The sequence below is a fragment of the Cyanistes caeruleus genome, chromosome 10 (assembly GCF_971803275.1).
Source record: "Cyanistes caeruleus chromosome 10, bCyaCae1.hap1.1, whole genome shotgun sequence".
Classification (NCBI taxonomy): Eukaryota; Metazoa; Chordata; class Aves; order Passeriformes; family Paridae; genus Cyanistes; species Cyanistes caeruleus.
In genome coordinates, this window is record NC_141710.1 from 14,489,913 (window position 1) to 14,507,165 (window position 17,253).

Sequence of the window (17,253 nt, forward strand, 5' to 3'; positions counted from 1 at the left end):
ATCACTGCCCTGAAAAATAAACTGAAAAAGCCAGCAGTTCCTCCACCAAGGTGCGACGCTGGGGCACGTATGGATGCTCTTCCATTTTGAGAAGGAAGAGCCAAAGACAACTTTCAAACATTCCATTCTCACAGAGGCCTGCTGGGACCTTCCAACACATTCCACCTCGGTCACAGCATACACACTTTCCCAGCTCCCACTTTTCATATGTGTGTTGAACTAAAGGTGAACCAGGACCAAAATTTTAAAGTACATCCCTGCATACAAAGTGAAAGGCCAGAATTGACTCAGAAAGGAGTCCCTGTGCTCCTGAGTTTGGCCAGTCTGACAAGGAAGCAGTTGCAAGACATCTCCCAACAACCTGCTCTTAATCCAAACAATTCCCTACAAAGCACTGCTCTCCCCATTCTCACATGGAGACCTGAAGCTCCTTTTTTGGGGTGCAACTACATCTTGGAGTCTTTTCAGCCTAAACATCCCTTTGCATGGAACACATTCCTTCTGACAGTAAGTCATACCATGGATTATTGAGGAAAAAGCACCAAAACCCAAAGTCCACCCAAGAAATTGTTGCCTGCATATGCATTTCAGCACAGAGCACCCTGCTTGATAGCAGGCTGCTAGCAGAGACAACTGCAGCAGCTCTGGACAAACACTGAAGGTTATTTTTCTCCACACTCCTGACACCCTTAAAAGCTCTTAATCTTTCTCCCCTGCATCTGAGCACACTCAGCAATTGAGAAAAATGAGAATATAACTGGACAAGTGCCAGGAGACATGCCAAAAGAAGTCTCACTAAATTAAATGGCTGCACTCCTACATGCTGGTCTTAAAGGTAACACAAATACCAACCTCTTTTGCCAAGAACCCATCCTACTGATACAGAAAGAATGAAAAAAAGTCATTATGGCAAAGCCAGCTGTCAGCACCAATGGAAAGCTGTCATCTGCTGCTGTCCATTTCTGCTTACAAAACCATTTCTCAGCTGAAATGGCTGTGGTTCAGGTGAAGCTTTGAAGACAAGCAGCAGAGCACACAAAGGCCGCAATGCCTAGAAGCTAGTAAATACAAGCTGTAGTATACACAAACAGCGCAGATGACTGATAAAAGTAAATAATAATAATAATGAGATTTTTAAGTGCCCCAAAAAAGAGTCCAGAGCCCCTGGATACTCCAGACGTTTTGGCAGAAGGCTTTTTTCACACCTCCACAAGACTCCAGCTGACACTAAAAACCCACAGGTTGAAATGCGAACACATACAGAGATCTGGCAGAAAGCTGTGGTATTGCAGAAGTCCTGAGACAAGGCCAAGGCACTGAAATAAATCCCTACAGGCTCAAGTGGGACTTATGTGGTGCCTTGGCCCTGAGCTAACCTCTACAGTGGACTGAGTTATACCCACAGCCTCCTGACGCGAGCTTCCCAGCAGGAACGCGCGAGATCCGAAGCACTACCGCTGGCAGCCACCTACAGCCCAGGGGCTATTTTCTGTCACCCGAGACAGCAGGTGAAGCAGTGCCCATGAATGACACTGCTTACAGCCCGTCTGGGAAGTGATTCTCTGCACAAGCCTCCGAGTGCACAGCTTTGGCCTTTCTTTTCCCCATCCTAATCACACTTACAGCACCCAGAACAATCCCAGCGCAGGCCTGTCAGCTGAGTTCAGAAAGGATGGAAAAATTCTCATGAGAAATGAGAAGAATCATCAGGCAAACTGCAGTTTTTGACAATACTTTAAAAGTGTGTACAGAATCTTTCTTTGACATGCCCTCTAGCTGCAAAGGGGATTTTTTTGTGTTTCAATTTTGCTCTCGGCTCTCTGTCTGTTTTATAGCCTGAAGTGCTGTTGCACCACTAAGACACCAAGCCTCCAATGCACAAGAGATGCACTGAAGGGGGTCCAAGCACTCAGCTGAGCTCATGCTCACAGTCCCAGCTCTACATACTCTTAGCAAGATGGTCAGATGGAAAAGGAGTGCACCCAGTCCATGCTGGGTCCCAGCTGGGACAGGCACACACAGCAGGTTTCTGACCACAGGCTGTCAATGGCTCTGCCTCACTGTGCTGTGCCTCTGGCTAGAAGTCAGAAATGAGGCACTGAGCCCATCCTCATTCACCATCTAAAGTCTAAAGGTGAAATATGTGGGATGAAAGACTAGAGAGGGACCCTACAAGCAGTCAGGACATGCACTTGGGGAAGGAGGACTTCTTTGTCCCACTGCTCAGCCCTCAACTGAGCACGGTGTCCCTGTGAACAACTGTGCAGAAGCCTTCTGTGTCTCTCTCCTCTCTCCCCCACAGCACTGACACTGCAAGCACACTGGTACTCACTGCTTCTGGAGCAAGTGCTGGTGCTGCTGCTGCTGCTGCTGTCGGTAGGTCTCAATCGTGTGCTGGGGAAGGTACTGCATCAGCTCCAGGGACTCTTTGATCTTCAGCAGCATTTCGTACGTCTCCCGCCCCCTCACCTGGATCACAGGAAAAGGAAAGGGGGTTGGAGGGGAAAGAAAAGCTTTAAAGGACTGCATTTATAGACCTTATTGATAGTCACCTTAGAAAAGTTTTAGATAATGTCAAGTAATCAACCAGAGCAGGATGCAAATATGCTGTTTATACAGTATGCTCACACAATAAAACTGCTAAGCCTTGTTCTAGAGGTGCAGCAAATAATGTTAAAGAATGATAATCTCACACTGCAGGCTGATGAACATCCTGGGGTTGTCATATAACTCTGTGTGAATATATGCCAGCCAAAAACAACATTCTGATCCAACCTATTTAGACAGAAAATGTCTTTACTTGCCTCAGATCTGGTGCTGAATCTTACACGCCCTCAGAAAAGGCAGCACTTGAATTTGGGAGCTGGGTTTGGCTCTCCCTTCTCCTCCAAGCACACCATGATTTATGATTTATCCAACTAAACATGGCTCATGGCAAGGGGCTAAATGGCCAGTTAGAGATAGTTCTTGCCCTGAGTCTGCACTCAGTACAGCATATTTCACTTCTGTCACTGCATTACAACTGCTATACACATAAAAGCCACAGAAGCATCCACCTATCAGTATGACATCACCCAGTTTTCTAGAGAAATGTCACGTGCCACAGACCCAGAAATGACAGAGAAGAAAACCTAGTTAGAGCTCAAAGACAGTGTTTGCACCAGGACAGACAGATTCCTTGGGATATTCCGTATGTCTTGCATAAGCCATTCTTAGCACCTAGTGGAATTTTTAGTATTTTTTTTAAATTTAGAATATGTATTTAATATTAGTAGCACATGGGATTAAAGAAATTAAAAATTATTCCTTCACAACCCAACCCCATCCTCAGTTCTCTCAGAAGTCTAGGTGAGCCTTGAGTCACTATTGAAGATACTGAACATAGGGTAAATAAAGAGAGAACTCACTGGCAAGTACAAGAGCTCATCATCTGGGGAACGTCTTTTTTTGATAGATGTCATCTGTATGCCATGAGTTCCTTGTCGAAAAGCTGGAAGAGAAACCCCAAAGGCATCCCATTAAAAAAAAGAAAGAGGGGGCAGAGGGAGGGAAGGAGCATACAAAGAAGAGGAAGGCAAAAAGAGAGATACGAAAGAGATATGAAGTGTATGACCAGCTCAGATCTGTAGTGCTCTGAAGAGATCTCTGCCTGAGCCACTCCAGAACTGTCCTTGCAGCTCCTGGCTCCTTAGGTCAGACAGGACTGCAGATGCTGGCTGGCCATGTCACTTGGGCAAACACATCGGCCAAGGAGTGCTGGATATATGACAAAACCCTGGCAAGCCACAAATAGAATAAGCACTGGTTCTTTACAGGGAAGTTCCAGAAAGTTTTGGTATTACAGGGCTCACAAGCTGTTGGTGAATCATTGATGCATGAAGGCGAGACCACTGGCAGGGAGCAGAACTCAGTGAGAAAACACAGCCCCACTCCAGTCTGCCTCCTGTCATAACCTGTGCCTTGCTGTTCAGCCTGCTGCCTTCACTGAGTACAGGGGAAACCAAAAGTGGATTTCTACATCCTCCATGTCCAATGAGGACTTGGCTGTCTTCAGAGCACTGAGAGGCTGCTTGGCAGGGTGTCTCCAGTGCACAGCAGGGTTTGTGTGCAGCCTCAGTCTACATCCCTGTGGCTGGAAGACACCTGCCACAGCACAGAACGCTGGCTAGATGAAGCAAAGAATAACAGCAAGACCCCAAACAAGCAGCAAAGGTTCAAAAGGTTAGAGTTCCAGACATACAACTGGAAGGTGGCAAATAAACACCCCTTCCACTCACCACTGGCAGGACTAATCTAACACCAGCAATGCTGCAAACCCGCATTGTCAAACACTGCTTTGTGAACAGCAGCTCCATTTTTAGGCTGATTCACCCTAGGAGAACAGACATCTAATGCCCTCCTGCCTCCAAGCCCATGCACAGCACCACTCTGTCCCTGTGGCACAAGCACCCAGACACAGCCCCATCTGCGATCTGCCCAGCTCTGCCAGCTACTTACGGCGCTTCGTACCATCACCATTCTTTGTGCTGTCAGACACTTGCTGCTTGCGGATGCTGTCCTCGTCTGCCTTGCGGTCTCTGCCTGGGCAAGCACAAATACGGGCTTCGAAACATCGGCGGCCCAAGACTTGCCCGCTGGGAAGAGAGGTGAGGAGAAACATCAGCTGGCAGCTTGGATATGGCCAGCAGTTCCCCTCAACTTCACACCTCACTGTGCACCTTCCATTTCCCAGTCTGGATTTCCCGGGTGCTGGGCAACTCCCACCTACACAGACCTAAAAAATACCCTATAGCCCCTTGAATTAAGCTGCTCCTAAGGATATGGAATGCTGCCCTAAGTGGAAGAGGAGCCAGAAGGGTGATACTCATGATGCACAACTCACTCTCTGGTTTCCAGGGTCACAATGATAAGGATTGGGCGGCGGTTCATCCCTCCAACGCAGCTGCTGTTGCACATGAAGTTGTACAAGACAGTAGTGAACTCGGTTCCGACCTGGATGAGACAAAGGCGATGAGCACAAGAGATGGTGGATGGAAAGCTCCACTTTTTCCAAGCTCTCTTGTATTTCCCAAGCTGGGCTGCAACTGGACCAGCATGAAATAGGCCCCCACTACAAAGCTTCCTTAAAAGAAATTAAGAACCCCTGCTCTATGGAGGATCTAGAGGGATAAGCATCTATCTAGAGGAATAAGGAGGGTGTTTCACAGCTCATTTCTGACAGAAAGGAAGAAAGGACTCACTGTGATAAGGACAGCCCAAGACCCAAATTCCTTTGCCCAGGGTTACAGTCCCCACCCCTTTTGTGCCAGGATGCCACCAGCTCAGGCTCACAAACATACCTGGGGTGGCTCATAGGGGACCAGCACACTCTGCCTCCCGGTGATGGGGTCTTCTACATACTGGGCATGGCTGTTCCCTTCTACTCTGATCAGGTGGCTGGGAGGTGCAATCTGCCCTGCAAGGACAAAGAGAAAAAACAAGAAGTAAGGTCATGCACTGGATGGCAAGATCTGCCATCAAGGGAGATGCACATGGCCCCAGAGGTGCATCAGAGCACACATGGGCAGCCCTTGAAGCACCCCTACCCATGACCCCTGCTGCCAGACACCAAAGGCAACACAGGCTTTCTCAAGCTCACTCTGGACATCTGTGGCTAAACTTAAACAAGGGCTTCCCAAGATCCCAGACTAAGTGAGCCCAAATGTGAACTGAATGGCAGCTCACAGCAGTTCTTCCAGTGGGTAACTTCTGCTGGATTTTCACACCAGCTGAAAGCCTTTATTTTCCTCCCTCTAATGCATATACAAAGCAAATTCTTTCAAGTCTCAATTCCCACTCTTTTTCCTATCAATTGCTAGCCCTCTTCTGATCCCTTCCATCAGTCTTGATTCTTAAAAAAAAGTTTCAAGGAGCAAGAGAAATATGCATTTAATTAATGGTCAGCTTGAAAAATCAGATTGCTTACAGCAGCAGCAGAAGGGAACATGATCTTCTTGGTTCCTAGGCCATTTTCCAATAATTAAAAGCTTCCTTCCTACAGATTTTCTTCAGTGTTTCTACAACATACAACTAAATTCTGATGAGAGAAGTCTGCTATGGGTTCATCTCAAGAATTTGTTTTGTGTATAAACTTAATTTCCTACTCAAAACACAGCCTATTTATAGAGAAGTAGTAATTTCAGAGTAAGAATTTATAGGGGATTTCTCCTTTCTTAAAACTCCATTATTGAATGGTGTCAAACCTCAATAAATCCAGTCCCATCAGAAAAGCACTTTTTAATATAAAAAACTGTTTTGAAGAACTGTCTCAGTCTACTCTGATTTTATACTCCCAAGTCCTTGCGTATCTCTGGGGTTTGTCTAGCTGGCTGCACTGTAACCAACAATGAGATTCAGGCTCCTAAGATATCCTGCTAACTGACACCAACAGGGTTTTTTTACAGTAGGAGATAAATAATGTACACAGAATAAAACAGATGCTCTGAACTTAGGTGAACTTATGTGGCCAAGGCAAAATGGAACCCAGGCCCTGAGCTTGCAGAAAACCAAAAGACGTTTTAAAAACAGCTGCTACTTCACTAACATAAGGAGAAGCAAGTAAAAGATTAAAACATTAATACTGTTACATGTAGAAGAACATTGCCTACAGTTGATGCTGGCACTTAGCATTACCCTGCCAGAGATAAACAGCCCCTCTGTCTTTGAGGCGTGGATCAAGGACTGGAGATGATATTGCATCCTGTTACTAGATCCCTGTCCCAGCGACATGGAAGCTCATTCCTGAGCACAGGAACAGCTGCTTCTCATTGCAGGAGCAAAAGCAGAGCAGAGAAAGGCTGCCAGAGGGGCAGTGCCTGCCACGGGCACAGACATCCATCCAACCTGGGCAGGCGCGAGGTTTATTTCAGTGCTTTCCTCAAGGACGAGCTTGCACAGGGACAGCTAAAGCATTGCATGATCCTTCCTGGCAAGCACGGGAAATAAAAAGCTGCACAAGGTGTCACAGGGAGGTCTGTTTCCAGAAGGTTTGCTCTGAAGCTGCTGTCACATCCCTCAGTGGCCAGTCATCAGCCAAACAGCTCTGGAGAGGGACTGCCTGCACAGCACTGCCCTCCTTACCCTCGTTGAACTCCCGGCTCAGCTCGTGGTTCGGGCAGCGTTTGACCACTTCGGTGACATGTTCAGCTTTCTTGTAGACTGGCATAGCCCTGATGACAGCTCCCTGAGGTGGTGGGGTCATCACTTTGATCTGGATGGGACATGTCTTGGCAATCTGGCAGTACAGCTTTTTCAGTTCGGTGGAATACTGAGTGGGGAACAGACCAAAAGAGAGTCAGAAGTTCAGCTAGGGATAAAGGCACACCAGAAACATGGAGACTGCTTTGTACATGTAACCAAAAGCACCAACCACTGCCTGGGCACTGCATTTGTTTGCACAACAGCCACACTTCCAGAAAAGTGACAAAACCCCATGACCTTTACTTGCTGTAAAATAGCAGAGCATAAATCTACATCCTAGCTTTCCCAAAGGCAAAAATCTTCAGATAAAGAGCACTTCATTTACTCGAACAAATAAAGCCTTTATTTCTCTTGGGGACACACTCCCTCTTGCAAAGGACATCCATTACCCACCTAACAAAACAGATGCTATTCTTCTCACAACATCCTGTAATCCTGGAAGCACTCAAAACCACAGACAGAAGTGTTTCATCCTGTTTTCTAAGAAGGCCTCCTACTCTTACAGAGGGATTAAATAAAAATATGAACCTTGGAACTGAACAGTACTTGAAAATAAGGCCCTAATCAATTTGAGAATTATACCAAATCTGACACTTCAGCCATCTTTTAAAACCATCTTCTACATCTACTGAACATCTCTGTAGTAATCCACTCACTTCTGAACTCACAACATTACATCCAAAAATGAGGTAAAAAAACCCAACAAAACAACAGTTTTGTTTTCCGAAGGCCAGAAGAGTTGAACAGACCAAATACCAGCCCATGGTGACCAGAACCTAGAGCATAACCCAGAAGCTGGCTCCAAAAGGGAGGCTATGACCATGCAATGAGCACTTGGACAGAACAAGATGCTCTTATTCACTGTGCTAATTTGGACAAATTAGATTTCTCTTAAGATGCTCCCCACTAAAATAGTAAACTAATGCAGCATTTTCATGGGGCATGTTCACATCTGGAAACCTTTACTCAGCAAAATATCAAGGCTGAAGTTGGTGGTTTCTTTTCAAAACGCCTCACTAAAATAAAGGCATCTGCTAGCAGGGAGGATGGCAAGGAAAGTCCCAAGTGGTTCAACACTGTACAACCTAAACCCATTTTCCTGGATATCTCACATAAAGGAGACTCTCCAGTCTCCCTGCTGTACAGGGCTGCTCCAAAATACATCAGGTTTTTCAGAACCTTACTCCAGGGTTATTCAGTTTTCTCCTGGTATTCAGACATTCATGAGTGCAGAGCTCTCCCAGTAACTCTATCAACATAACCCACAGGAATTACTGGCATTTCCCCATCTCGGTGTCCTCTGTTCTTGCAGACAAAGAAAAGTGAAAGCCCCAAGGTGGTTGTTTCCTCACAAGAAAAGGTCTCTAGCAGCTGTGGGCCAGTAGAGCCCTGTTCCCAGCTGTTCAAACACAGCAGTGACAGGTTCATACTGGTCAAGAGCACGCTGTGGCCATGGACCCCACTGGCACGTGCATGGGTGGGTGGCAGATGACGCAGCAGCAAAAGGATTAGCTAGTGATAGTCAGGGATTATTTGCATTTCAGAGTATACACACTGCTAACATAGGAAAAACCAAATTTGCAGGAGACACTGGGTAGGAGAAAGGGATTAAACATAAGCCAAGCCAGTCCCTTCCCTCCTCACTCAACACCATCCTGCCATGTGGCAGAGAAGATGCTACAGGTATTTAAGATACAAAAAAAGATTTCTTTAAAATGCAAAGGCCAAATTGTGCAATGTATTTTATGTGCCTGCAGGCTAGAGATTAATCCCACAAAGGATTTACCCAGCCTGCGGAAACAGGGAACATGCCAAACAATTACAAAAAAAAAGTTGCGAAACAGATCTAGATGGTGATTTATATCGTACATCTTTTAAACGTGAAACTCCTCATTGTTTTTTAATTAAAAAGCAATTCCTTACTGAAGGTAAGAGTGAGCTTACTATGCTGTCTTTTCATATCTAGAGGTACAAAAAGAATCACATATATTTAAAAAGGAAGAGAATCTGTAAAGCATTGTTACCTTCAACACATCAGTTTGCTCAGAGCACTATGAAGGTTTCAAGGACAGAAAGCCTCAAAAATCTCAAAAAGCCAACTAATCACTTGGATGCCTTAACATCACTGAAGCATAAAGAAATTTGGCACCCAAAGGTGATGGGCTGAAATGCAAGCATAAATATTGAAGAGCAGTGGTGCACAGAGGGCACGGCACACGCCAGGAGGCAACGTGTCCAGTGCCTGCAGGCGTCCAGAGAATTGAACAAATGGAAGGAGATGCACGCCCTCAGTCACTGATCAGGACTCGTGGTGCTGACTGTAATCTTATATATATCATCTTAAAAGAGAGAAAGCTGGGCTTACGAGGGGGAAAACAAAAATCACCGCTTTTGGAATGAGATGTACCCAAAACCAGCACAAATACTGAGGCCTGTGATCAAACAGCACAGCTCCTCTACTAGCGGGGAAAGGGAGGGATCTGCCCTTCATCCACCCTTTGGCACCCCTACTGTTGGGCCCCTTTGGCTATGACCAGCAAGGAAGGCACCGGACCCACACCCTAAATTCACAGAAAGCAAAGAGCTAATGATTATAGTATAATGGTTATGATGAACAAACCATCCAACAAAGAAACACAGGGCAGACTCAAGAATTGCAGGTTATGGCAAACAACTTGAACTTGGCATGTCAGGAAAGGAGGGTAACCAGGAGCCCACCTCTGCCTCGGAGCACAGACAGGACATGGGAAGATTAGGCAGCAGTGCCCAGCAGAGTCAAGAGAGGCAACGGGGGCTGAGCTGCCTTTTTTGTCACCTGATTGCAAGAGGAGTTCAAGCCTCATAGGCACTGCACAGGGCTTAGGGACATGGCACAGAGCCATGATTTCACATCCACCCCAGGCACAGCCGCCTGTGAGCATGTAATCACTGAAGGGACAGTCATTTAACACCGGTGTAAATCTGTCCACGGGGTACCTGCTGTCAGACAGAGAGGGGCTCGAGTTTCTCACCCCAACCAACTTTGCTGCAACCAGGAGTAACCTGATGCACAGCCATTTACTGGCATAAATAGATGCCAACAACTAGGTCACGGTGACTTCGTCCTGGATCAGTGATAATCGCTATATCCACAGAGCAAGACAGGATATTGTATATAGATTTCAAAGCAAAGGCGCTTCAGAAAGAAAACTCAAGGCAGGAGCTGTTTGTGCCCTCAGATAGTGCCTGTAAGAAAGGATCACCTTCTTGGCACAGGTGCTGCTCCTCAGTGGTCCCAAACCATCCCACCCTGCAGGAGATGACAGTCCTGCTCACCATTTTGCTGTGAACTGACACTCGTTGTATGAGGGGTGACATTGTGAGCAATTCCCAGAAATCCAAAGCATGACTTAATCAACACGCTTGAGCAGGAAAATTAAATTAATTAGGAATACAAATATAAAAAATGAGTTTGACCAAACAAACAAGTCTATCAGTTAGCAAGATGACAACCACCATTATCTGGCAGTAGGAACAAAGGTTGTGCCAACAGCCTATGGAGTGCAACACCACTTCCACCTGAGTACAGACCTGAAAGCCATTTAAAACAAAAGAGTTGAGCCTGAAAATGCATTATCTGCTCAAGAGGAAGAGAAGAAGCTTTAACTCAGACTTTTCTTTGGAGTTTGACTGCTACCTGCCATGAATTTAGCTTTTTGCTTAATAATATGTTTTAAAAGGAAAGACAGAAACATTCCAATGCCTGCAACTCTGCTCTCCTACAGTATGCAGACATACTGTATTATCCACTCTTGGCACTCTGGCTGGTAATTCACTATCACAATACACACACCAGCTACCATCAGGCAACACCTGTCTGATTTCTCTGTAAGCCCCTTCTACTGAAGGTGTGTCAACAAAGGGTTGAAAGGCAAAATCTAAACACTTCCTGACTCTCAAATGGAAATTTTTTGCTAGAAAGGAGTGTAGTCTCCTAAAAGTGCTCAATGCAATACAAGCCACAATGGCTTTTTACCAAGTATTCAATTCCTCTGCAAAACCCTGATGCAGTGAAATCCCCCAAGGACTACTTTTGAAATCTACCTCTAATATCTGTTTTACCATCTGATCCAGCAGAGGGATTATGGCTCCTAAATCTTTAAAAGGAGTAGGGTTCAGTCAGCTCTACAAATGCTGATGGGATGTCAGCCTGAAGGTGATCCCAGAGGTTGGCTTAAGGCATTACAGTTCCCTGAGCCTCTCCTGCTCAGATCAACAGGTCTTTCAAATATTTTGCAAGCTTCTTTCAAGTAGTCATGTTTTAGTTCAACTCAGTTAACTACATTCATTTGAAAACTTGATGTTTTCAAAGCTGTCAATCAGCTATGCTTTCTCCCCTACCAAACGAACTCCCTATGAAGGGGAGAAAAAAGAACAGGTTAGAAGAGTTGGAATGCAATAGCTACCTGCACCAAAGTATTCACAGGTGAAAATAAGGAGAGTCACGAAGAAATAGAAAATAATTTGAATAGGTTTTAATTATTTAGGAGAACAAAAGCCAGTGAGATGAAAGGAAGCTACCAACTAAGAATAAAAAGTGAAATTTACACAAGCATGTTTAACATTTTTGCTATGCTACACCATGATTTAACTTTTCATTTACAGAAAACTGCTGGGAGCATGTGGGGGCACAGCAGAAACACAAATGTGTAAATGTGCACACACACTCTTAGGAACCAGCTTGTACCCAGAGGACACTCAGTGAAAAGAAGCTGTACCAGGAGTGCCACGCACACGAACATCTTCCAGATTTAACCTTCAGCTCAGCATACCCTTAACCCCCTGACTTGTGAAGTGACTTGCTGCAGCTTCAGTTTGAAGTCCTCTGTCTCACCAGGCTCCAGGGAAAAGTGGACCGCTTGCTGCTTAATGAGTATAGCTGGCATTCAAACCATGGGCACAAAAGGTCCAGCGACACGGATCCACCAGGTGTGGTAACAACCCCCGGCCTCACAGCCCGGGGCACCAGGGACAGAGACACACCTGCGAGCATCCCCATCTGCAAGGGATGCCCGGGAGCACGGGAGTGGGAGGGGATGCTGATGCAGCTCCACGAGTGCTTTGCAGGCATTTACCAAATTTCTCCACCCCGGGGCAAAGGAAAAACCATGTCACACTTTCTTCCCTCTTGAGGAAGGGCAGTGAATCACCCAAGGGCGTCCGCCTTTGCAAAGACTTAAAACTTCATTTCCCCTGGGGCTCTTCTGCCCCCTCCCCGTCCCCACCGCCTCGCCAGGCGCTCACGAACGGTGCTGACGAGTTATTAAAATCCTTCCTCCGAGCGCTTTTCCCCGGGAGCCGCAGCCAAAGGCCGCCTGTTGCCACCTGTCAGTCGCGGGGATTAATTACCTGCGCCGGGCGGGGAGCGGCACATTCCTGCCGGCCTCGCCCGCCGGGATGTTGACATCAGGCAGGTGGGCCCCGCGTCCCCCCGGCCGAGGGGGAACGCGAGCCGCGGGCCGCGGGAGCGGCGCAGGGCACGGGGGAGCGGCGGGGCTGCCCCGGGCCGGGCGGCGCTCCCAGCGCCCGCAGCTGCTGCGCCTCGCAAACCCCAGCGGAAAAAATAAATATATGGCTGCGTGTGTGTGTGTGTGTTGACCTGCTTAGGTAAACGGGGAAGGGGAGGGGTGGCAGGGAGGAGAGCGGAGAAACGTAGCCTGCGGACAGGGATTCAGGGCCGCTGCCCGGCACGGCGGGGCTGAGCCCCCGAGCTCCGGCGCTGTCACCGCAGGGCAGCCAGGGCCGGAGCGCCAGCCCTGCCCCTCGGGTTCCCCCTGCGAGCTCCGCCGGGACCCTCCGAGCAGCACTCCCCGCAACACACCCCGACTCGGAGCCAGGGATGGAAAGGGGACATGCACACGTGGCCATGGCATAGAAAACCTCCTGAAATTCCCAAAAACACAGAATTGAGAGCATCTGCTAGATTCTCACATCTTTAGGATAAAGAGGTAATTCCTTCATATGACAATATTCAGAATCTCACTTGAGGCTCCCCAGGGGTTTTAATTCAAAACTATCTCCCATCAGGATGTATCATCTCTACCTAACACTGTAGGAAAGCCACGATAATAACAGAAATAACACCGATAATTTCCCATACTGCTTTTGCACTAGGAAACTATTGTAACTGAAAACTTTACTTATGTGGGCTTTTACATTTTGGTTTCATATCTATAGATTTACTTCATCAACAAATAATGATCTCCTGAGGTTCAGCTTGAAAACCATTTTAAAAACAAGCAACAACGACAAAAAATAATCAACTGAGAAGTATCCTGCATCAAGAGGAAAAAAACTTCAAATGGAAAACTCTGGAGGCAAGCTTTACACATTTTTTGATACAAAGTGATAGATGCAAAGAAAGTCTTTACTCTTTGGTTTTGTGACTTAAGTTCTCTTCCTTTGCTAGACTATTATTTAAATATTTTTGAAATTAAGTTGTTTTAAAACCAAAATCATAAGACTGCTGTAGTCAAATGGCCTTAGCTTGTGCAGTCCGTTCACACACTGCTTATGTATTGTGTTCAGTTTCTCTGCCAGTTTCTAATCCAAAACTTCAGCAGTAGAAAACAAGTTTCAGATGCTAACAATGTCTAGTAATTTACATTTCTGATAGATTGCGTTGCAGCAAAAATTTTGTGAGGTAGAAGTATGAAATGAGAGAAAATCTACTGAAAGGAAAGCTAATCTGCTGCTGAAAAACATCTTCCTCAATATCTACATCTGCCAGTGACTTCTCCACTATGAATGCACAACAAATACGCAATCCATTTGCCTACCACAGAAAATACACCATTAAGAAATATATACTATAGGAGGTTCACTCTCATTCTACCCAAACTCATCTACAGGCTATGATGTGTTAAATTCCAGCAGAATAGTGAGGGGTGATCAATGTTAGTCTAAATAATTACTTGAAATTTGATTCGGAAAGCATCCACTTTGATTATTAAGCATTCATTAGTAAGCCAAAAAAAATCAACAGCAAAATTTTTAACAATTACACTGACTGGCAAAGCAGCTTTGTGAATAACCCCATTGCATTTCCTCCCTCCTTCCACAGCCCTGCAACTCTCAAAGTCACATGGCTACTTCACATCCTCCTAGCAAGGGGGTAAGCCACTGCTAACAAAGCACTACACTGGAGCTACAAATGTTTGCATCTCTATAAAATACACACACCTGCTTGCAGGTAATGTAAGTGAGTGGACAGTACACATATGACCACATGTTTTCCTACATGAAACTAAGTTGATTGTATGACCTCAAGCATCAGAACAGCTGAACACTGCAACAGTGACATAACCAGCAACAGTCCTTCCAGACAATTCTACTCATGACACCAGAATGTATACTCCAGTGCTGCAGGCAAAAACCTCCAGGACTCGATTTAGCAAAAACATCTCCAGCATACGCTTAAATTTTGTCAGCACTGTTAAGCACCACCCTCTCGAGTCAGTGTGCCTCTGTGTAAGAGAATTTGTGAACTCAAACCTGAATTTAAGAACCGATTCTATCTGTACTTTAATGGAATTCCAATTTCTGTTATAAAGGACTCCAGAAATTAGCTGAAAAGAACGTATTCGGGCTCCCAACAGCAAACCCACCCCACCACATACTGCTTCTGACTCACATGCTTTGGCCTCTGATACTGAGCACCAGAACCTGTTCTGCTCATGGACTACTTTAAGTGAAGTCCAGGTTGGCCATTTCAAACCTTCTCCTAGTTCAGTGTGGGGGATTTAGCTTTCTATGTCATCTGTCCCAGGCTCAGACGAAGAGGAAAGCTGCTGTGTGTTTCCTATTAGCCTCACTTGTTCAAGTTTGCATATTGCAGCATGCTCCATCCTACCAGCCAAACTCCAAAAACTCTTCTCAGCTAGAGGAAACATCGTCTAGAGTAACTGGACACCAATCTTTACTGCATGTCCCTGTCACTTCTGTCCCCTTCTGAAAGTCAAAGGGTGATAAACTCAACCATGAGGAACAAAGCACAGCAATACATAAAGGTTGCTCAATTAAGACGAAGTAAACAGCAAAGCAAAAATCCCAAAGCTCTCCAAAATTAGTCTGATCCCACCAATTCTAACCTGGTTTCAAAAACATGAGTCAGCAGTAGAAGTCCCAGACAAGCAGGTCAGATCTTGCAGCCCCATAGAGAATAGACAGAGGCTTTAGGTCCTCTGCAATTTGTGATACAGTCGAAGGTTCAGGTTGCTCCACACCAGCTAAAGATCAGGGGAAGAAGCAGGGTACCAGGAAATGCCCAATGCAAGACATTAGGAGTAAACTCCTTTTAGTCCCTTCATCTACAAATAAGGGGATTTCATTAATAACTCAGAGGAAAGTGAATGAGTCACTCATACAGTATCTGTTACACCAGAGGGAAGCCAAGCTGGACGAGAGAACACATTAAAAAAAAACCCCAACAATGTCACAAAGTTGCTCTGGCAATATAGTCTTTTCAATCAGCAACATCCTAAGCCTGCACATCAGTGGCAGAGTGAGTCCCAGAACTACCAGGCACTCTGCCACAGACTGCACCAGCCATTCAACACCCTGGAAAGCAGGACACTTTACTAGATGGTGACAGATTTCCACCCAAATTCTGGCTCATGCCAAAGGACTGGCCTACTTGTAAAATACCACAGGGTCAGCACGTTGCAAGGATAAGAGTATTTACATCAAATACTGGCCCATCTTCCTAGCTGGGGCATGAATAAGCTCACAGGAGATGCAAACCAGTCTTTGTACATTCATTCTGATACAGGACAGAAAGTTCAAGCAACTCAAAGCTAAAACCAGGTTTAATGTCTTGTGACCTCTCATACGAAACACTCAGAGACATTTTCTATCCTGTTCGTTCTTTCTTGACTTAGGTTTCAGATTCAATGGACTCTATAAAAAGGGCAAATAATCCTTGAAGAAATTCACACACAATTTTTTTTTTTCCATGCCTTCCTACAATGCTACTGTTGTTGTGCTGTGACCAAGTACAGGACTGTTCCCTGTTTCTGGAGTGGGGAACTGGCCAATGCACCCCATGGAGCAGGGCTGCTAGCTAACTGGGGGACCAAGGGGCTCAGCTGAGAACTGGAATAAATCAAGGAGCCACCAACCAAGTCTGTAAATGAGTGCTCTTCTGGATGTGCACTCTCAACAAAGACCACATGGCTCAGATGGACAAAGATGATCCCCTTTCTCCTACTCACTTTGCTTCCCCTCCTGTTTATTCCACCTGAGGGAAGGTATGGATACCTCTCCATCCTTCTAACAGACTATTAATCACACCTATGGGAAGCGATGGAAGGGAAGACAGAAAGTATTAAATCTGACAGGCTCTCAAAGTGGCAGTGCCAATGAAATGCATCATTAAGGTGAGTAATTTTCCTGTTTACTTCATAGGCTCTGAGCCCCCCCGCTCCTTCCTCCCTGCCTAGATGTGGGCAGGACCCATCAAGGCAAAGCTTTGGAAGCAAGCAGCAGCGTCCCCAATTTCTACATAAATGCTGCAGGCCAAAGAGCAAAGGCAAGTTCCAACTGAGTCCTTGACAGTAATCAAGCGCTGCGGCGCCTCTGGTCTTGTCTTGTGCATACCTTGCAAGTAGCATCATGTCTTCCCAGGGAGATTTCACTGGCACAGCACGCAAGCGCCTTGTTCCTTGGCTTCTATCTCAGAAAAAGAAAGTCCTGAAAACACACACAGACACACGCCCCTGCTTTTCTGCTCCAAAGGAAACCATTTCCCTCTAAATCTTCAGCGTACTGCTAGAAGCCCTTTCAGAACAAATTTATGAATTTGCCAGAAATCTCTTTTGTTCCTGTGCAGAAAGGGTAGTGCCAGACCCTTGCCAAAATGGCATTGAGTCTTCTCTGTTAACGTCCAGGAAACTATCCTGAGTCAGATCTTATTACATTTTAAACTAAGTGCAAGTACCAGCAAGTCTCTTCCATGATAACAGCCAGGGCCTGTCC

The 17,253-nt window shown here is 45.9% G+C and overlaps 1 protein-coding gene across 17 annotated transcripts in view; it reads right to left on the reverse strand.

Moving 5' to 3' along the window:
* TP63 (tumor protein p63) overlaps positions 1-17,253 on the reverse strand; it is a 150,917-nt gene that overhangs the window by 14,189 nt on the left and 119,475 nt on the right. For 11 of the 17 annotated variants that reach the window (XM_023933039.2, XM_023933040.2, XM_086843840.1 and 8 more), the window contains 6 exons: positions 7,120-7,306; positions 5,340-5,455; positions 4,883-4,992; positions 4,498-4,634; positions 3,408-3,490; positions 2,333-2,469 (listed from right to left, as the gene is read on the reverse strand). In XM_023933039.2, coding sequence (XP_023788807.2) covers positions 2,333-2,469; positions 3,408-3,490; positions 4,498-4,634; positions 4,883-4,992; positions 5,340-5,455; positions 7,120-7,306 — 770 coding nt within the window. The remainder of the gene's footprint in view (positions 1-2,332; positions 2,470-3,407; positions 3,491-4,497; positions 4,635-4,882; positions 4,993-5,339; positions 5,456-7,119; positions 7,307-17,253) is intronic. The other 6 variants (XM_086843836.1, XM_086843844.1, XM_086843841.1 and 3 more) reach the window with 1 other exon arrangement.